General features: G+C 44.0%; 1 protein-coding gene across 1 annotated transcript in view; it reads left to right on the plus strand.

Annotated features, from left to right (window-relative positions):
• The window catches only part of cep170aa (centrosomal protein 170Aa), a 72,681-nt gene extending 54,611 nt beyond the window's left edge, over positions 1–18,070 (plus strand). Inside the window, exons 9-19 of the mRNA XM_084141633.1 lie at positions 386–990; positions 2,851–2,994; positions 4,048–4,183; positions 4,353–5,921; positions 6,178–6,222; positions 8,953–9,208; positions 13,880–14,090; positions 14,727–14,983; positions 15,088–15,181; positions 15,307–15,358; positions 15,541–18,070. Coding sequence (XP_083997759.1) covers positions 386–990; positions 2,851–2,994; positions 4,048–4,183; positions 4,353–5,921; positions 6,178–6,222; positions 8,953–9,208; positions 13,880–14,090; positions 14,727–14,983; positions 15,088–15,181; positions 15,307–15,358; positions 15,541–15,803 — 3,632 coding nt within the window. The 3' untranslated portion in view covers positions 15,804–18,070. The remainder of the gene's footprint in view (positions 1–385; positions 991–2,850; positions 2,995–4,047; positions 4,184–4,352; positions 5,922–6,177; positions 6,223–8,952; positions 9,209–13,879; positions 14,091–14,726; positions 14,984–15,087; positions 15,182–15,306; positions 15,359–15,540) is intronic.
• The last annotated feature ends 4,432 nt before the right edge of the window (positions 18,071–22,502 follow it).

Here is a 22,502-nt window from a genome sequence, read left to right on the forward strand (position 1 = left end):
AGGCCTCTGTCTCCAGAGTGGCCTGGTGATTTCTGCCTCTGAACCCACCACTGTCAGGTCTGATTTCATGCTATTTCCTGAGCCCCCGCTAAAGAATACCCACTTTCCCTCCTCCCCCCTTCCTTTTCCTGCTCCTTCCTCCAACCCCCTCCTCTCTCCCCCTCTGCCCACTGAGGAGGCAGGACTGGTATTACTGTGGCTGGGTGAAGTCTGGAGTGCTGCCGCATATTGGATTCCATCATAGAGGGCTATGGAGGCCTATCTGTCCTTCTCGCTTTCTCTCTCTAGGTCATGATTAGCAGTTGAAAGGTCAGAGGTTAGCTGTTTTATGTTTCCTGTATGTGCAGTAACTCAGGTCTGTGCTCTCTTCTCTTGGTCCTCCCAGGCAGCAAGCATGAGGACGGCACCCAGAGCGACTCTGAGAACGGGATTGGTCTGCGCTTCGGCAACCGGAGGCTGGCTTTGGAGGAAAGGCTGAGGGTGGCGCAGGGAGGACAGGGGGTTCAGGGGGGCCGGACCACCAGCAACAGGACGGCCTTCATGATCGAGTTCTACGATGACGACAACCCCCGCAAGCGACGCTCCTACTCCTTCTCCCAGACTGCACCGCTGCTTGGCGGCGCGGCCGGGGAGGCTCTGTGCCCCACACCCCCCTCGCACCCTAAGTCCCCCTCTACCACGACCACAGACTTCAGCAAGGCCCCGTTATCAGCGGCCCTGATAGCGGGAGCCCCCACGGCCGCCAGAGTGCTGATGAAGCAGAGGTCTGAGGACCAGAGCATAGGAAGGAGCTCGGTCAGTACAGGCCACCAGACCACTGAGCCCAGCCCCAGTGAGGAGGGTCTGAGGACCCCTCGGTCCCAGGCGGACAGGGACAGGGAGCAGGAGGACAGGGAGCAGGAGGACGACCAGAGTGATAAGGGAACCTACACCATTGAGCTGGAGAACCGCAACCCTGAGGAGGAGGAGGCCAGGCGCATGATAGACAAGGTATGGTCAGCTTTCTGAAGTATTTTCACACACCTCAAGGATTTATCGTTATGGGTTGGGTTGCTGTGAATACGATTTTTATTTTATTTTTTATATTTTCTGAATTGTATGTAGGAAAGCTGACCTGGTTTGAATGTAAGAATGGCCAAGTTCTATGTGTCTTGAATTAACTGTATTGAACGGGTCATTCAAAGGTCATGTTATTTTTCTTCCGTTTTCTAAAATGCACTAAGCATGCTGAGCTTTTGAAGCTTTTGAACCTGTAATGGTCTGTCATAATGATTTATTACATCGCTATTTTCCGAATGAAAAGCATTTTTCTATGTCCTCTGATGCTTTGTGACCCATGGGTAAAAGTAAAAGGATTTTGTAATGTATTTTATTTCCAACTGAATGTGGTCATTGCGAGACTAATTGAAAATATTTCCATTGTACAATATGTAGTCTAAAACTTTTATACACTGAAGGTCTTGGTCAGGCACTTTCACTAATATACACATTTTCAATGGTATATTAACAAAGAAATGTTACTGTCAGGAAATGGTATACCCAGCAGCATAGGTCTTCGCCCTGATATGGAGATCAATTTCCCTCAAGTCTCTCTGTTCTAATTAGGGTTAGCTCATATAAACAGCCATACACAACGAGAGAGTGGGCTATCACTATTCAACTCCTGAGTGGCGCAGTGGTCTAAGGCACTGCATTGCAGTGCTAACTGTGCCACTAGAGATTCTGGTTTGAATCCAGGCTCTGTCGCAGCCGGCCGCGACCGGGAGACTCATGGGCGGCGCACAATTGGCCCAGCGTCGTCCAGGGTAGGGGAGGGAATGGCCGGCAGGGATGTAGCTCAGTTGATAGAGCATGGCGTTTGCAACGCCAGGGTTGTGGGTTCGATTCCCACAGGGGGCCAGTATAAACAAATATGTATTCACTAACTGTAAGTCGCTCTGGATAAGAGTGTCTGCTAAATGACTAAAATGTAAATGTAATAGTGTGTATAACCTGGCTGTCACAATCCAGTGTAACAGCTGCCATAATAAATACCACAGTTAACACCACATAAGACTCATGAGTAACTCCCTTAAGGATACACAATTTAGATAAAAATTGAGCAGAAATGTCATCATCCATCCTTGCTTTCTTCCAAATTAACCATTCTATTGACACCTAGGGACTAGTTTATGATTATAATACCTTGCTGCAAAACAAGGTTAGCCTTTAGCTAATCCTCACTCTGACCACAGCATTCCACATGTTACATACCGCTGTAGAGCAAATCTAATGGGGCTCACCATCGAGCTCTCTCCATTATTCCATAGTGCTCCAGGGAGTTTAGAAAACCACCATGGTTTGCTAATGTAACAGCTGCCTGCGTGCTTTCTCATGCTAAATGAAAATATTTCTAAAAGGGCGAGTCTCGGAAGTAGAGAAGTAAGGGTTTACTGCTGGCTTAAGATTCCCCCAAATAAGCTCAGTTTAAACTCTTAAACGTGTAGCCCTGAGATGTAATTTTTTACTCATTAAACATTTATATGTGACTTAAAAGATTATATTTGGGGCACGGAGTAATTGGAGAGTGGGTGGGGCATTGGTTGTCAGATTTATTTAGAGCATAGACTGGGTAGCCTTCTCTAAACTAGAAGTGTGATGATGGTAATTCCTCTAATTAGCTGACACACTAATTGGCACACTGCTCCCTGTCTTTTTACATGGCCGTTATGGATGTTTGAAGTGTGTGGGGCAGCGCTTTGATCCAACTGGCCCTCATGTTGGTCCAATATCAGCCACCTTTGTCTACGGAGTAGACTACCGTGAGTGGCAGTGATGAGTCATGAAGCTCTTTATTGCCTTGATACTCAGGTGTTTGGGGTGGAGCAGAACCAGGATCTGTCTGTCTCAGGACCAGTAGAACACCAACAGGGAGGAGCAGGGAAGGAGAAGAAGGAGAGGAAGAAGACCACAGAGACGGGAGAAGCTGTGAAACCAAGCTGCCTTCCATCTGAGGTAAAACACCCCTTCCATGGAGACAGAAATGATTACACCCAATCTCTCACGGCTTTTAGTCATCATAGTCACCAGGCTACCAACACCTGATAGCATCTATCTCATTCAGTGATGTAATGCTTGAGAAATGTAACAGTCACTGAGATTCATTATTATGCCCCTGACGTATTAGGGTGGAGTCGCTCGTTGTCTTTTTCTATGACCCTCAGATTCCTTCTTAGGGACGGGACAGCCTCTGAAGACTGTTAAGTGTTAATATGCTAAAATAACATTTATTTTCCAGTGGAACTCCCATTGTTTTAGTTTTCTGAGGGGAATGATGCACAAACCAGAAATGAGCGACAGAGGCCTGTCTAAAGTGGCCTATCTATTTTTACTATAAAAGGAGGAAAGCAAGAGCTCCAGATGACTCTGTTGGAAGGGGAGTAGTGGAGTGTCAGCCAGGCACTCCCTGACTTGACCGCTTCCTTGTTATTCACAGAGTAGGCCACTCAGTGCCTGACCTAGTTCATAGAGAGATGAGAAATTACAATTTTTCCCCTCCAGGCAAATTCCATACAAGCACGAGGGGAGGAATGAGACTGTATATAGGCTACAATAGTCTATCTGATGTATATGGGGATCTCTGTTGTATATTCTGTTCAGTACTATTTCTGCTATTCTGTTCAGTTACTATTTCAGCTTTAGCTTGTGACTTTCTGATAGGACTCCATGCAAGGGAATACACTTTGGCTCTGTGAAAACAATATATTCAGATAGATCATTTCACATTCCCATGCTTGGTTTAAAATATTAATCAGCTGATACATAATGAATATGATATAACGAATGGCAGCAGAGTTGTGTTCTGTGTCCTCCCTGCTATATGTGGATACTCCCTCCAGCTCTAGGTGGCCAGTAGCAGGGATTGCTAGGTTAACTGTCTCTTCCGACAGCCGCTGTATCTCTGAATGGGGTGCCATGAGTCTGTCAAGAGAGACTAGGCTAACTGTATCTGTGCTCACTCTCTCTCTCTCTCTCTCTCTCTCTCTCTCTCTCTCTCTCTCTCTCCAGAGTGTGTCTGAAAACCCGGTGGCAGTGGGCAGTAGTCGCTGGGTGTCTCAGTGGGCCAGTCTATCTGCTAACCACACCAGGACCGACCCAGAGGGGTCTGGGGCTGAGTCACCTGCCTTTGTCCATCAGCAGAGAGGTACAGTAGGGATCCTATATTTACCAAAATCAGGAGAATGTGGATCTGCATCTGTCTTAGCATAGGTGTATTTTCTTCACATAATAGCACAAAATTACTATGGTTGAGTTGGAATATTTATTTATTTAACTAGAAATGTAGCTTTACTATTTTTGTTTATTTCTTCCAGAAGTGGATGCCTTTGAGTCGGGCGTGTCCATCCGAAGCGCCAGCTCTGCCACCTCCAGTCTCACCGAGCGTAAACGCAGGACCCTCCCCCAGCTCCCCATCGACGACCCCCGGGCCAAGCCAGGGAAGAGCTTGTCCGGCCTAGGCCTGCATCGCTCAGAGATCGGGGAGAAACAGGACACGGAGCCCCAGGAGAAGAGCCAAGTGGAGCATAAAGGAGACGGGGCGTGCTTTACCTCCATAGAGGAGGGGGATATGATGAAGGGCAAACAGAACCAGACCAAGGCCCCGCTACAGGCCTCCTCCAAGCCCCCTCTCCGACCTATGAGCAGCAGTGAGAAGAGGTCCGAGGAGAGGAGGAGGCGGGCGGAGGACAGGATTCAGCACCACAGCAAAGGAGGAGAGGACTTTGGGGAGAAGTCAGGGGGCAAGCCCCTGGTCCGCCAGGGCAGTTTCACCATCGAGAAGCCCAGTGGTGTGGTGCCCATTGAGCTGATCCCTCGGATCAAAGGTGGTGCCAGTGTCCTGGGCCGCGAACGCAGTGACTCTGTGGGCAGCATGGACACAGCCACCCTGCTGAAGGACACAGAGGCTGTCATGGCCTTCCTGGAGGCCAAGCTGAGGGACGAGAACAAGCTGGACAGAGCCAACCGGGCAGGTTCTATCTCCCCTGAGTCAGACGTGGACACGGCCAGCACCTACAGCCAGGCAGCAGGGGAGGGAGAGAAGAAAGCAGCCCACCAGAAACGCCGCTCCCTCAGCAGCCTGCACAAGGAGAAGAGCAACCTGAGCTCAACCTCCAAAACCGCTGCCAGCACCACCGCCCGCGAGCGCCTGGAGAGGAAGACCAAAACCAGAACCGATCCCAGCCGGCCAGATGCCCGCCGCTCCGTCCAGCCTGCCTCCTCGCGGGCACGCCAACCATCCCAAGATCTCACGGATGATGATCAGACCTCGTCTTTCCCCATCTCCGACATCCTCTCCTCTGACCAGGAGAGTTTGTATAGTCGCTCGTACGGCCGCAGCCACTTCACCTCTACGGATGACCTGCTACATTCCAAACTGGAGGCCAAATCCGGCAGCAAGACCAGCTCCAGTAAGTCCAGTAAGACCCTCCAGGCCGCCACAGCTTCCTCCCTGGGGAAACAGGCCTCTCTTCCCCAGCCACGGCCTACCAGAACCTCCCTGCTCCGCCGGGCCCGGCTGGGGGACACGTCCGACACGGACCTGCCCGATGCAGACAGGATGTCTGTGGCCTCCGAGGTGTCCACCACCAGTTCCACGTCCAAGCCTCCGTCTGGTCGTAAAGGCCCCTCGCGGCTGGACATGCTGGCCCAGCCCAGGAGGACGCGGCTGGGCTCCATCTCGGCCCGTAGTGACTCAGAGTGTAATGTGGGCCGGAGCAGCACCTCCTCCCCTCGCCTGTCTGCAGAGACCGCCCTGCGTCTGGGACTCCGCTCCTCCACCCCCACCGACAACAAAATGGCTCCTCGCATGAGGGCCAACAGTGTGTCCAAGCTGACTGAGGCCAAGTCCAGAATCAGCCCCTCCATCCACAGCACTCCCTCAGGTGAGATCCTGCTTTCATCTCCGATACATTCACTCTGATATAAGGTACAGATTGAAACACTCAGTCTTCTATTATTGAATGTAAAAAACAGTTAAGGGGTAAAGGAGCAAGTCAAATGCTATCTTCTGTGTAAAGGAATGTTTAGGATTTTTCCTCTATTACATCATTGCAGTCTTGGTCAGTGTTTGTCCTTGTCCATGTGTGTGTTGTGATCAGTGTAAATCACTCTCATTGTCTGACTGTCTGTCCTGTTCAGAGAGCCCTCAGCCTGAGCCTGACCCTTCAGAGGAGGTGCTCATGGGTACTGTACCGGAGAGAGCTCTGTGTGTGTGTGGGGGGGAGGGGGGAGGGGTTAGTGTGTGTGTGGTGTAATGGTTTTTAGTGTTTTTAGTGTGTGTGTGGTGTGTTTAGTGTGGTGTGTTAAGTGTTTGTGTGGTGTGTCCTAATGCTCTACTCCAACCTTATATCTTATTGGACGATATAGAGGTATTACTATGGACACAAGTTTCAAATTGGATAGAAGTGAATTGTTATTTGCCCAAACCCTTTATCGGCCAAAAGCTGACCAATCTTTTATTCAATCTTAATTGCCAATAAGCTAAGGGTTACAGAGCCAAAAGGATTACGTCAAGTGTTACTGAGCCAACCTAACCTCATTGCTGATGCAAGACATGAGCAATGTTGTGGGCAGCGCTGGATTGTGTTGTTTAGTGGCTGTACACCGCCTAGTGGAAATATTGATTTAAGACATTGTCATAGCATATTAGAACTTGTCATGTAGTTAAGTAAAATGTTATTACAGTGAATCCAATTGACATATTTGAAATCTAGAGAGAGCATTTGGTCGTCCATGTACAGGCTACAGGCTATTAGGTGCAGATGTGACATTGTGAGAAACCATCCCACTGGGTACAGACGTCAGTTCAACGTCTATTATTAATTTAATCTTTGGTTGAGTTGTCAACTAACGTGAATTCAATGTGAAATCAACAAACAAAAAAATCTTTGTGTCATTGGATTTAGGTAAAAAGTTTGGGGAATAAAATATGAAATTCCCTTACGTTGATGACTTTTTACAAATCCAATGAGTTTTCCATGTTGATTCAACGTCATCACATATCATTTTTTTGTTGGAATGACGAGGAAACAACGTTGATTCAACTAGTTTTTGCCCAGTGGAATGGCTTAACATGTCCTCCAAGGTATCCATACCTTGTTTGATGCTTGGGTGATGGGGCGTCAGCGTTGGATGCTTTTGTTGGGTGTCATGTGACAGGAATCAGTCTGCCTTTCTAACTGCTGTTTATTGTTGTTCCTAATAATTACAGAATGAGCTCCTCAAATGATAACCTTTAATTCCAGATACAGACTCGAAATTAGTTCAGTTATGTTACTTACATCCTTATGTAAATAGAACACCCTTCAACTGAAACAAGGTTTATGATATTTGCTATGTTTGTTTATCTGACAATTCTAAGAATTCTTACATTATTCATGTACTGTATCATCATCACTAGCCACAGCGCAACCTTGTGTCAGTGAAGGAGTGGGCATAGATTCTCTGCATCTTTAACACATTCCCTAAGATGAGTACATCATGTAACTAATCCACCATGAGTGTGGCAGTGACCTCACCTTCTAACAGAGCAGTACACTCTTAGAAAAAAGGATCCAAAAGGATTCTTCGGCTGTCCCCATAGGATAACCCTTTTTGGTTCCAGGTAGAACTCTTTTTGGTTCCAGGTAGAACCCTTTTGGGTTCCATGTACAGTATAACCCTCTATGGAAAAGGTTCTACATGGAACCCAAAATGGTTCTACCTGGAACCAAAAATGGCTCTTCAAAGGGTTTTCCTATGGGTACAGTTGAAGAACCCTTTTAGGTTCTGGATAGCACCTTTGTCACTGGAAACAGGAAACTGAGACAGTGAAGCATTAGATTCAGGCCTACCTAGGCAGATACATTAAAATCAATCAAATGTATTTATAAAGCCCTTTTTACATCAGCAGATTTCACAAAGTGCTTATACAGAAACCCAGCCTAAAACCCCAAACAGCAGCAATGCAGATGTAGAAGCACGTTAGCTAGGAAAAACTGCCTAGAAAGTCAGGAACCTAGGAAGAAACATAGAGAGGAACCAGGCTCTAAGGGGTGGCCAGTCCTCTTCTGGCTGTGCCAGGTGGAGATGATAAAATTACATGGCCATTAAGGCCAGATTGTTCTTCAAGATGTTCAAACGTTCATAGATTACCAGCAGGGTCAAATAATAATCACAGTGGTTGTACAGGGAGCAACAGGTCAGCACCTCAGGAGTAAATGTCAGTTGGCTTTTCATAGCCGAGCATTCAGAGGTCGAGACAGCAGGTGCGGTAGGTAGGTGTAAGGGGGGGGGAAGAGAGAGAGAGAGAGAGAGAGAGAGAGAGAGAGAGAGAGAGAGAGAGAGAGAGAGAGAGAGAGAGAGAGAGAGAGAGAAGCAGGTCCGGGACAAGGTAGCACTTCTGGTGAACAGGTCAGGGTTCCATAGCCGCAGGCAGAACAGTTGAAACTGGAGCAGCAGCACGACCAGGTGGACTGGGGACAGCCAGGAGTCATCAGGCCAGGTAGTCCTGAGGCATGGACCTAGGGCTCAAGGCCTCTGGGAGGGGAGGGAGAGAGAAAGAGAGAATTAGAGGAAGTATACTTAAATTCACAGAATTACAAACTGACCCTAGCCCCCCGGCACATACACTATTGCAGCATAGATGTTAATAGTGACTAGCTAGAGGGAGAGAGCAAGTGGTATACCTTCACTGATTATGTGCCACTGTTAAAACCACATACATTTCCTCGAGCCTCATATCAGGCTATCTTGCCTACAGAATATATTTTCTATGATTTGTCTAGAGATCAGAGTTACAGAAATCTGCTTGGCTTGCTTTAAGATAGAATGCTTTAGACACTGTGAGAATCCTGTGCTTTCTGAGTGAGTGAAATAACCTCAAACAAAACACAAATTATCTATTGATAACTGTATCTTTCTCCCTGACCTTAGCCTCTAACAGGTGGAGACGGCTGCCCCCAGAGTATGGATCGACCTCAGAGGAGGAGTTTGGCTCCAACAGGAACTCCCCCAAACCCGGGCGCCCCCTGCGCCCCCACTCGGTCCTGAGGGGTACCAGACTAGGGGGCTCCACCAGCAGCCTTAACTCTGGTCAGGTTGGCCCTGGAGGCATGGTCCTCAAAAACCGCATGAGAGAGCAGGAGGAGTACATCAAGGACTGGACTGCTCACAGCGAGGAGATCGCCAGGTACTCATCTACTCCGACATATGTACTCACACATGCATACACAAGACTGCATGGGTACATACACAAACACATATACACACACCTCAGATAGCGCATAACGTTCTGAGAACCATATGTTTCTTAGAGCTTGGTGAGAGCGTAGTTGTCCTATGGTTATTTTGCATAAAACCTTCCCACAACCTTCTGGGAATGGTGCAGGATACCCAGCTAGTACATAACGTTCTGAGAACCATATGTTTCTTAGGTGGGAATTTCAGTACTTCAGCATAATGTTTCCTACAGGTTTCCTTATGGTTCTATTTAAAGTAATGTTCTCAAATTGTTCTGAGAACGTTAAGAAACAACGTTCTTCTGTGGGAATTCCAGTTCTTCAGCATAATGTTTTCTGCAAGTTTCTCAGAACATAAAAAACACAAAAAAAACATTAGTAACGTTCAAAGAACGTTCTAAGAATGTTATTTAAAAATATATGCATTCCGTTCTCAGCTTCAACAAAACTTTTTATATCCTCTATCTTGTTAAGTGTGTTCAGGTAATGAGTGCTTGTTTCCTTTAAAATGGGGTCTGTTTGAATAGATTAACAGCTTTGTGTGAATTATAAAAACATGACATGTGAGCTCCATCCTGGTGGCGCAGTAGACAGTAGACTAATTCCATGGATAGGTAATAGAAGATCGTAGGTTCGAATCTCACTGACACCGGGCCACAACAAAAAATAAATATGATTGATGCCTAAGCAAATTAATTTCCATGTGTCCTATCTGTACATGGAGTTCAAAACAGTTAACCTAAGCTTGCAGCATTATTAAAAGCATTATTGAATATTAAAAGCATTAATGAAACAATGGCTGATTCCGGTAAGACAAGGGGTGGCGGTCTGTGTATATTTGTAAACAACAGCTGGTACATAAAATCTAATTCTAAGGAAGTCTTGAGGTTTTGCTCGCCTGAGGTAGAGTATATCATGATAAGCTGTAGACCACACTATTTACCAAGTGAGTTTTCATCTATATTTTTCATAGCTGTCTATTTACCACCACAAACCGATGCTGGCACTAAGTTTGCACTCAATGAGCTGTATAAGGCCATAAGTAAACAGGAAAACGCTCATCCAGAGGCAGCGCTCCTAGTGGCCGGGGACTTTAATGCAAGGAAACTTAAATCCGTTCTACCTAATTTGTACCATGTTAAATGTGCAACCAGAGGAAAAAAAACTCTAGACCACCTTTACTCCACACACAGAGACGCGTACAAAGCTCTCCCTCGCCCTCCATTTGGCAAATCTGACCATAACTCTAACCTCCTGATTCCTGCTTATAAGCAAAAACTAAAGCAGGAAGCACCGGTGACTTGGTTAATAAGGAAGTGGTCAGATGACACAGATAATAAGCTACAGGACTGTTTTGCTAGCACAGACTGGAATATGTTCCGGGATTCTTCCGATAGCATTGAGGAGTACACAACGTCAGTCACTGGCTTCATCAATAAGTGCATCGATGACGTCGTCCCCACAATGACCGTATGTACATACCCCAACCAGAAGCCATGGATTACAGGCAACATCCGCACTGAGCTAAAGGGTAGAGCTGCCGCTTTCAAGGAGCGGGACTCTAACCCGGACGTGTATAAGAAATCCGGCTATGCCCTCCGACGAACCATCAAACAGGCAAAGAGTCAATACAGGACTAAGATTGAATCGTACTACACCGGCTCTGACACTTGTTGGATGTGGCAGAGCTTGAAAACTATTACAGACTACAAAGGAAAGCACAGCTGTGAGCTGCCCAGTGACACAAGCCTACCAGACGAGCTAAATCACTTCTATGCTCGCTTCGAGGCAAGTAACACTGAAGCATGCATGAGAGCATCAGCTGTTCCGGATGACTATGTGATCACGCTCTCCGTAGCCAATGTGAGGAAGACTTTTAAGCAGGTCAACATTCACAAGGCCGCAGGGCCAGACGGATTACCAGGACGTGTACTCCGAGCATGCGCTGACCAACTGGCAAGTGTCTTCACTGACATTTTCAACATGTCCCTGACCGAGTCTGTAATACCAACATGTTTCAAGCAGACCACCGTAGTCCCTGTGCCCAAGAACACGAAGATAACCTACCTAAATGACTACCAACCCGTAGCACTCACGTCTGTAGCCATGAAGTGCTTTGAAAGGCTGGTCATGGCTCACATCAACACCATTATCCCAGAAACCCTAGACCCACTCCAATTTGCATACTGCCCCAACAGATCCACAGATAATGCAATCTCTATTGCGCTGCCCTTTCCCACCTGGACAAGAGGAACACCTACGTAAGAATGCTATTAATTGACTACAGCTCAGCGTTCAACACCATAGTGCCCTCAAAGCTCATCACTAAGCTAAGGACCCTGGGACTAAACACCTCCCTCTGCAACTGGATCCTGGACATCCTGACGGGCCGCCCTCAGGTGGTAAGGGTAGGTAACAACACATCTGCCACGCTGATCCTCAACACGGGGGCCCCTCAGGGGTGCGTGCTTAGTCCCCTCCTGTACTCCCTGTTCCATGACTGCATGGCCAGGCACAACTCCAATGTTGAACGCTGAGCTGTAGTCAATGAATAGCATTCTCATGTAGGTGTTCCTCTTGTCCAGGTGGGAAAGGGCAGTGTGGAGTGCAATAGAGATTGCATAATCTGTGGATCTGTTGGGGCGGTATGCAAATGTAGGTGGGTCTAGGGTTTCTGGGGTAATGGTGTTGATGTGAGCCATGACCAGCCTTTCAAAGCATTTCATGGCTACAGACGTGAGTGCTACGGGTCGGTAGTCATTTAGGCAGGTTATCTTAGTGTCCTTGGGCACAGGGACTATGGTGGTCTGCTTGAAACATGTTGGTATTACAGAGGGTAGTGCATACGACCCAGTACATCACTGAGGCCAAGCTTCCTGCCATCCAGGACCTCTATACCAGGCAGTGTCAGAGGAAGGCCCTAAAAATTGCCAAAGACTCCAGCCACCCTAGTCATAGACTGTTCTCTCTGCCACCGCACGGCAAGCGATACTGGAGCGCCAAATCTAGGTCCAAAAGGCTTCTTAACAGCTTCTACCCCCAAGCTATAAGACTCCTGAACAGCTAATCATGGCTACACAGACTATTTGCTTTGCCCCCCCACCCCCACCCCCACCCCCCTCTTTTACACTGCTGCTACTCTGTTTATTATTTATGCATAGTCACTTTAACTCTACCCACATGTACATATTACCTCAATTACCTCGACTAACCGGTGCCCCCGCACATTGACTCTGTACTGGTACCCCCTGTATATAGCCTCCCTACTGTTATTTTATTTTACTGCTGCTCTTTAATTATTTTGTATTTTTTTACTCAACTTTTTGTTTTTTTCTTTAAAAACTGCATTGTTGGTTAAGGGCTTGTAAGTAAGCATTTCACTGTAAGGTCTACACCTGTTGTATTCGGCGCATGTGGCAAATCAAATTTGATTTGATTTGTTCTCAGAACGTTATTTAATTACCTTAAAAATAACCTATCATTTCCGTTCTCAGAACGTTAATAAAGCCTCCCAGGAAAACATTCAGGGAACCATAGTAAAATGTTGTCAGAACTTCCCTGCAACATAAAAATGTAAATTCCCAGAACAGGCAAAATGTTCATTTACAAAACGTTCAGTTTTACCGGTCAGGAAACCTATGGCTTCGTTCTCGGAACCAATGGGAAACCAAAAACCTACGTTCCCACAACTTTCAAGGAACCAAATGTGCTAGCTGGGACACAAACACAAGCACAAGTATCCATCTACTTTTACTCATTCATATCACAGATATTTGTATTTGAATCCACAAGGAATCTCAGTTCAGTTTATATGCCTCATGGACATGGCACAATTGGTCAATAAGATACTATCTGTAGATAGGGCAGCCCAATGAATGGCTTAGTGTTTTCTCTCTGATCAAACAACTGTCATCTTTAGTTAGTCCACTCTAACTGACTCTGTTTTGTGAAGCTGTAATAAATGGTTCCCAACTCAGCAGGGACTTTCACACAGTATGGTGGTCATGAGATAGAACCATACCATCTAAGACATAGAGCTCCTGTGTTCTCCTTCATGGGAAGGTTGGTTTATCAACAGTCACTGTCTCTCTCCTCACCCCTGCACCCTTCCTCACCCTGCATATCTTCCACTTGACCTAGTAGTCACAGGGAGACTGAACTGAGCAGACAGCAGGGAGAAAGGGACCGATTCAACCAGCCTCAGAGCAAGCACAAGGAATTTCTTAAAAAAGAAAGGACCCGCATCAGACAAGGCAATTGAAAGTAATGGAGGACAATATGTTATTGTAAGCAGCTCTTAGTATAGCATTTTTGAAGTTCAGGTTCCTTGCATAAAATGCTTGTGAAGGATATTATCATTTACAAGTTAATATTGTCAATTCACATTGAAAATGGTCTTACCTCCATCTAGTGGACAGTATTTATAATGGTTCTATGTGCTGTGCTGTGTCCGTTCATTATACATTAAACTAAGTGCTTTTTGTTGAGGCTGACATGCAGACGTTCCTCAATGTCTAATGAGTAGTCTTGGTTTATATAATTGTGAGATATCTGTTTGTGTGTACTGTTTATTGAAGTGTCACTCACCGCCCAGTTCCAGCAGCCCATCTGATGTATCATAGGTTATTTCCCTGTGTGCGTAGGATCAGTCAAGACCTGGCCAAGGACCTGGCCATCCTCGCCCGGGAGATTCACGACGTGGCCGGAGAGATCGACTCGGTCAGCTCCTCTGGCACGGCTCCCAGCACCACGGTCTCCACCGCCGCCACGACGCCCGGCTCCGCCATCGACACCCGCGAAGAGGTAGGCCGCACGCAGGAGGGCATGAAAAAGGTGCTTGACTTTTACTTTATTCTCCCCTTCCTTACTTCCTTCCTTTTCTTTCAATTAATTAATCAAATGTATTTATAAAGCCCCTTTTACATCAGCAGATGTCACAAAGTGCAATACAGAAACCCAGCCTAAAACCACAAACAGCAAGCAATGCAGATGTAGAAGCACGGTGGCTAGGAAAAACTCCCTAGAGAGGCAGAAACCTAGGAAGAAACCTAGAGAGAAACCAGGCTCTATACTACTAACGCTCAATGGCCTCTGCTTCAGCTTTGCATTGGCTTTGATCTGCTGCCCGAAGGTGTGGACTGTGAACTGGCATTGTGCTTTGAGCTTTCTTGTATCCCATTTTGAGTATACCTGCTGTATACTGATCAGAAATTACTAAAAGGTGTATTTGCATTCTCTTAACAAGCTTTCATTGACCTTTCTCTGCTAACTTCTTTAATACCTAATTCATAACTATCTAACTCATAACTATGATAATCTGGTTCATCTGTAGCATGGTCATAGCATACATACATTCATACAGAGTAGATACAGTATAAATGTTCAATTCATGGTTAACAGTTGTGTAAAACCACAGCAATCATACAGCTTCCCCATATAATTGACAATCTCTTCCTCTGCCCCTCATAGCTGGTTGACCGTGTGTTCGACGAGAGCCTCAACTTCAGGAAGATCCCTCCCATGGTGCAGAACAAGGCCCCTGAGATAAACGGACGCCCTGTGGAGCTCCGCCCCCGCGCCCCAGACAGCCTGGACTCCCACTCTGCCCTCCGCAGACGCACATGGAACAGGGATGAGGCGGTGGTGGACAGTCTGCTGCTCACATCTGTCTCTCAGCTGTCAGCCAAAATCAGACAGTCTGTTGACAAAACAGCAGGAAAAATACGGTAACAATCAAGCTCTTTATGTTGTTTGTATCTATATATCTGACATTCACAAGAGATCAAGGAGATATTAAGCAAAGCAACTTTATGATCTATGATTTTTCCAGAATATTGTTCAAAGACAAGGACAGGAATTGGGATGAGATTGAGAGCAAACTCCGATCTGAGAGCGACATACCACTTCTCAAAACCTCCAACAAGGTAAGGACGAAACAGGTTATACATTTATTTTTTCCTTATTTATTTTTATAAATAAATTGTCATAACGAAGCAACCTTCTTTTCCTCTCTCGTGTCACTGCCTTCCCCTTACCTCTCTTGGAACAGCAGATCTCCTCTATCCTCGTGGAGCTGAAGAGAGTAGAGAAGCAGCTACAAGGTAAGATAGCATGGTAGACCACCGCTAAGAAGACTCTGTGGGCAGTAGCATTGCAAATAGATTCAGACTTATAAACACATTAGTTTCACTACATGCATTCCAATTGCTTTAACATGTACTGTATAATCCCAATCAAACACAAACTCATCCATTTGAACCAATCTCCTGTATTTCTCATACAGTGATAAATGTCATGGTGGATCCTGATGGCACCCTGGATGCCCTGAGCAGCCTTGGCCTGACCAGCCCCCTTACACCCAAGCCCACTCCTGGTTCTCAGGGGCCCCAGGAGGCCCTCCCAGGCCCCGCAGCCTCAGCCAGGGGCAACACCGCCTCCTCAGCCCCCACTGAGGGGTCAGGGTCTGGGTCAACCAGAGACCTGGGAGGCCTGCAATTCAACCGCATCCATCCCAGTGGAGAAGAGAGTGCCATCACCCAGAAGTGAGGAGATTGGCACCCTCCGCGCTGCTTCATATATAGAACACCTGCCTCAAAGAACAATTTATCTTCTTTCTGAATGAAGATCCACCACCCTATAGCCTACTGTGTGTCAGGACCCCAACAGGACAGGCCTTAAGCAAGATTTCCTCCCTTCTCTTTAGACTTACAGTCATGTACGCATGACTAAGTCGCTTTGGATAAAAGTGTCTGGTAAATGTCATATTATTTATTCATGTCAATGGACGTGAACACCACCACTAAGTCAAGCAGCTCACATCAATCGATACACACAGAGGAGTAGCAGTCAGAAATGTATGTGGTCGACCTCTAGCTAGGCATATTTGCATTCTGGAGTTTGGTTACCATCCTCCTCCATGCAAACTGGCCACAGACACACCCTGTGGAAAAGACAACTTCTAGAGTGCCTCCCCACCTTTCTTCTTACCCTTCGTACTGGCACCAGCTAAACAGTGAACACTTTGTATTTGTGTCGCAACAAGTAGCATTGACATTTAGTGGCAAGATCGACTGAGTAGAGTGTTCTCTTTCGGAAAACTTGTTTGTGTCATCGAAATTAATCATACTAATTTAGTAGTAGTTGTCGATTATGAAAACAATTGCTTTCAGGAAACAAATGTTCTTCTTTTACTATAGTAATTCAAATGTAACTTACCAAAGCTAACAGTACAAGATTTTTTTTAATGTGAGCCAAGTTTCCCGAAGTGAAATAAGTGTACTGTGGAGCAAACTCAAGAAATATTACTTATTGTATTTTGAATGGCAATTTATCTGTTTTGCTGGTGATCTGTTTTCTATCTGTTTTCTGCACACATGACTAAAATACTGAATTTAAACTTTTCTGAGCAATTATGTACCCAGCGAATCAAATACATTGTTATGGTGATATGCAATTCACACGAAACCATTTTGATACTGTTTGAAACTATTTTAGACTATGTTACAGTACAATTTTAAACTATGTTACAGTACAGTACTGCTTGTATGTAGCCTAAGCCTGGTCCTTGACCTGAGTGACATATTTCATATGATTTGCATTACTTGATATGTGGTGTCTTTGCAAACTGGAAGTGGAAACGAAAATCTGAATATGACCGTATTTTTCTCAGCTTGGGCTGTTCTGAATCACCCTCATTTACTGTAATACTTCATACAGTAAAAGGCTCTTTTTCTGGAGTCCATAATAGTTTACAAGATGTACACCCTGAACGGCCTTGGTTGGAGAAAGCTGGTGGGTCTTCTTTCAAAAGGGCCTCTGTCTGTTTAGTGTTTATTTACAAGGACTTTACATAGGTTTTTGAAATTGTATCAGACAACATGACTGCAAAGAGCTTACTGTCAAAGCTTAATTCGCTGTAACCACTGTCATTACTTCATGTATGAATGATGATCATAAGTCATTTGACTTCTATAGCAAGCCTTTTACTGACATTGAATCGCTCACTCTTCTACATTTCCATAAGGGAGGATGTTTTCATGTACTCATACGGTATGTGTGTATAGACCTAGACATCCTCATTGAGTTTGCTGCTTCTCTGTAGTTCCTTTTTGGAGGGTTAGCCTGACCATTGTACAAGCCTTTCCATGTAAAGTTATGTGTTGTAGTATAAAATAATTCAAGGTAGTGCAACAGAATTTAGACACTTAAGCAATAGTGAAGTTAGGTACCAGAAGACATGCTCTCCATCTTTTCTGCTTCGTATACAGACTTTTGATGTCACTAAGTGCCCAGTTTGGTTAGTAGAATGGCATCTTTTTTTAAGAATGGATTATTTTATTTTTTTGAGTAATCATCAAGTAGTGGGCTGAAATTGTATGGTTTTGCACATCGCAGTGTGAGAAAATATGAAATGTGTCAAAGGCTCTTCAAGTGTCACCGTGAGTGGTTTTTGGATACAAAAGGACAAACCCAAAAATCTAAATTCAACAACTGATATCAGAATTAGATGCCTTGCCTCTGTGTAGCTATTCTCAGTACACTATCTTAACCATAACCTTCATGTTTGTCAGTATATTAAATAAAAAAAAGTAATGGGAAAAATTAAGTGCTCTGTACACTTTTTGGGGGGGTTGTTTTGAAAGTTTACACATTTGTTATCTTATAAGGGTTTTACTTTTATTTCATGTTTTGTATAAACCACCATTTTATTTATTTTGTTGTTAATTCAATGTATTTTATTGTTGCAATTCATGTGTTTTATGTTTTTTGTTATTTTACATGTTACTTATTTTCAATAAAATAAAAAGTCTCGATCCTTCCCTGATTGACATTTCTTTTAACTGGAGAAACAAAACAGGTTGATATTAAATTAGTTAAACTAGAACGCCATTCAAACTTTAAAACATGCAGACCGGACTTTTTCCATCTATAAATCAGTTTAAAATGTTCATAAAAGCTCCATATGCTTGAATGGGAAATATTTGGAGTCGCCACTGTTCTTGAATCGTTAAAGCTACAAACACCAAACCAACTTTGCACGTACAAACTGACTGAATTTAGATTGTCGATAATGTTTGTACTTTTTGAACTATAACCACTTTATCCCCCGGACCCAGTTTCCCTTGAATGAAAATTAAGCAGTGATTAGGACTGCCCAAGGAGACCCCAAATAACATATTTGTAAAAATAAATATAAAAAAATAAACCAACACTCCTAGCAATAGTTATGCAATGTGACCTATAAGTCACATCGGGTAGAAAACCACACAGTTTCAACAATATGCATTTTGAACATTTTGCACTAAATGTAAACATTCATTATAAAGCCTAACTAATTATTTCTGAAACCCAAGTTATAAAAGCAGCATCATATATGTTGCACAAGTTGTTTATCTTGTCAGTGTGTGATTATTTCTGCATTGCAAAAAGTTTAACATGTATTAAATACAGCCAGCCAGAGTACTCACAATAAATACTTTTGAGAAAATTGTCATAGTTCAACCAGTCTGAAAATGCATTGCATATCATGCAAACACTAGCTGCAGTATTCAAAACTATGTGTCTATTAGATATACATATTACAGTTAAGATGGCCAGTTTGCTAACTTTTTTGCACATGCAAATTGGAGCCCATAGGCAGTTAACACTCAAATATATGTTTAATAAAGAGTTCCTCAAAAAATGTTACTAAATTATGTTATTTTGTACATTTCTCCAAAATGTACGATCTTTGTCCCCATGTGCAGTTGCAAACCGTAGTCTGGCTTTTTTATGGCGGTTTTGGAGCAGTGGCTTCTTCCTTGCTGAGCGGCCTTTCAGGTTATGTCAATATAGGACTTGTTTTACTGTCGATATAGATACTTTTGTACCAGCATCTTCACAAGGTCCTTTGCTGTAGTTCTGGGATTGATTTGCACTTTTCACCCCAAAGTAGGTTCATCTCTAGGAGACAGAACGCGTCTCCTTCCTGAGTGGTATGACAGCTGCGTGGTCCCATGGTGTTTATACTTGCGTACTATTGTTTGTACAGATGAACGTGGTACCTTAAGGCTTTAGGAAATCGCTCCCAAGGATGAATCAGACTTGTGGAGGTCTACAGTTTATTTTCCTGAGGTCTTGGCTGATTTCTTTTGATTTTCCCATGATGTCAAGCAAGGAGGCACTGAGTTTGAAGGTAGGCCTTGAAATACATCCACAGGTACACCTCCAATTGACTCAAATTATGTCAATTAGCCTATCAGACGTTTCTAAAGCCATGACATACTTTTCTGGAATTTTCCAAGCTGTTTAAAGGCACAGTCAATTTAGTGTATGTAAACTTCTGACCCACTGGAATTGTGATACAGTTAATTATAAGTGAAATAATATGTAAGCAATTGTTGGAAAAATTACTTGTGTCTTGCAAAGTAGATGTCCTAACCGACTTGCCAAAACTATAGTTTGTTAACAAGGAATCTGTGGAGTGGTTGAAAAACGAGTTTTAGTGACTCCAACCTAAGTGTATGTAAACTTCCGACTTCAACTGTAAATAAAATCAAACAAAATGTAATCTGCATTAACGTTCTACTTTTTTAAGTTAATCTCAGTTCAAATAACTGTATTGTGGCCTTCCATGGCTTTCTGTTTCACTGGGGTATATAAAAAAAAAAAAAAAAAAAAAGAGGTACACACATGTAAAATCCCTTTGTCATCCGTCGCCATGGGAAAAGTCAAAGCGCTCACAAACGAAATGAGACAAATGGTTGTTAACCTTCATAGACCAGACAATGGGTACAAAAATATTGCACAAAAATGAACTCCGCAGACGCACATGGAACAGGGATGAGGCGGTGGTGGACAGTCTGCTGCTCACATCTGTCTCTCAGCCAAAATCAGACAGTCTGTTGACAAAACAGCAGGAAAAAAACGATAAATCATTTACATTTTAGTCATTTAGCAGACGCTCTTAACCAGAGCGACTTACAGTTTTAGTGAGTGCATTCATTTTCATAATGGCCCCCCGTGGGAATCGAACCCACAACCCTGGCGTTGCAAACGCCATGCTCTACCAACTGAGCTACAGGGGACTACATTTGTGAAATAGCATTTACTCACCTTTTATTTAGTTAATTATCGTTTACCCACTTATTATTGCGTTCACAGCATTGATCAACGCTGGAAACGCTAATCAAGCTCTTTGTTGTTTATATCTATATATCTGACATTCACAAATTTCAAGGAGCTATTAAGCAAATCAACTTCATGATCTATGACTTTTCCAGAATATTGTTCAAAATTGAAATATACCACTTACCACTATTAGGGCAACAATTAAGAAGTTTAAAACCACTGAAACAGTGGTCAATTTGCCTGGTATTGGACGCAAGTGTCACAGTGCGTAGTTAAGGGACCGTAAACGGAGCGCTCGTGGAGTGACATCCTTTATATTTAAACTTGTCACACTATAAGTATTCAAAATAAACAAGGCGAGAAAAGCACCAAGTGACTTTCGTGCTGTGAACACAATTGCAGACAGGCACGAACAATGATCCACACACAGGTGGATGTGAGAGGTGCCTAATACTATCCCCAATCAGAGACAAACTCTAGACAGCTGTCTCTGATTGGGGATCATAAACCACCCCTAGTTATGATGTGAAGGCTTGACTGTGGACCTACCACTCCCCCTAGTGGGAGTAAGGCCTAACCACAGTCAAACCCTCACAGCAAGTGTATCTTGTAAATTGGACAATTACAAAATCTGGTCGCATCTTCGGATTACCAAGTCTCTTTGGAAAGGTTGCCAGAAAAAATACTTTATTGAGAGCAACTAACAAATGTAATCGCCTGGAGTTTGCGATGACATGAAAATATATATTTTTGGCCACGCACACCAGTGGTTTGGCGTCAGAAGAAGGATGCATATGCAGAAAATAACCTAGTACTTACTGTAAAATATGGGGCTGTTTTGCTTCCGCTGGTCCTGGGGGCGCTTAAAGGAAAATTCCACCCCAAAACGATCTTGGTATTTTTTCTAATGCAGAATACATCATTCAGGTGATTTCTGTATTTTGAAAGTTATATATCTTGAAAACTTGATTGCTGATAAGCAAAACATTTTAGGACAGGACTATCTGTAATCATGGTAGCATCCACATTAATGTAGAAGTTGAGACAATGACAAGTTAAAGACCAAATATATGTGGTCTTGAGTGGTCTCAATACCAAGTGGTCTCAATACCAAAACCACTAGATCAAGAATCCATGGGCCCTTTCTGTCTGAATCAATTGTAAGAAACTCAAGTAGAGTAAACTTGAGTACAGTACAGTAGAGCACAGTACAGTAGAGTAGAGTACAGCAGAGTACAGTAGAGTAGAGTACAGCAGAGTACAGTAGAGTAGAGTACAGCAGAGTACAGTAGAGTAGAGTACAGCAGAGTACAGTAGAGTTGGGTACAGTACAGTACAGTAGAGCACAGTACAGTAGAGCAGGGGTTTTCAAACGGGGGTCCGCGGAGGTACTGCATGGGGTCCGCAAATGTATTTATATTTTTGGGAAACATATTTGTCTGGGGATTCTTTTATGCAAAAAATATTGATTTTATGAATATCGCTAGCTACAACAGAATACCATCGTGGATACCATTTATGTCTCTGCGTCCAGTATTAATTTAAGTTAGAGGTAATTTCCCAAGTCAATGCCAAATAGCGTAAGCGCAATGACTGGAAGTCTACAGGAAAAGTTAGCATGCTAGCTGTTTCTGTTCATCCGACTCTGGGGAAGTAGATTTCTTCATTGCCAAAATCTTGAACTATCCCTTTTTTGTATAGAAAATCCTTAAGCAGGCCGTCTAAGTGGTCATTTTCGGGATGGAAAAACAGTTTCAGTGTCAACTTACGACCAAAACTACAGTGAGGGAAAAAAGTATTTGATCCCCTGCGGATTTTGTACGTTTGCCCACTGACAAAGACATGATCAGTCTATAATTTTAATGGTAGGTTTATCTGAACAGTGAGAGACATAATAGCAACAAAAAAATCCAGAAAAACTCATGTCAAAAATGTTATAAATTGATTTGCATTTTAATGAGGGAAATAAGTATTTGACCCCTCTGCAAAACATGACTTAGTACTTGGTGGCAAAACCCTTGTTGGAAATCACAGTGGTCAGACGTTTCTTGTAGTTGGCCACCAGGTTTGCACACAGAGGGATTTTGTTCCACTCCTCTTTGCAGATCTTCTCCAAGTCATTAAGGTTTCGAGGCT

Source organism: Coregonus lavaretus (genome assembly GCF_964263955.1).
Source record: "Coregonus lavaretus genome assembly, chromosome: 25".
NCBI classification, from domain to species: domain Eukaryota; kingdom Metazoa; phylum Chordata; class Actinopteri; order Salmoniformes; family Salmonidae; genus Coregonus; species Coregonus lavaretus.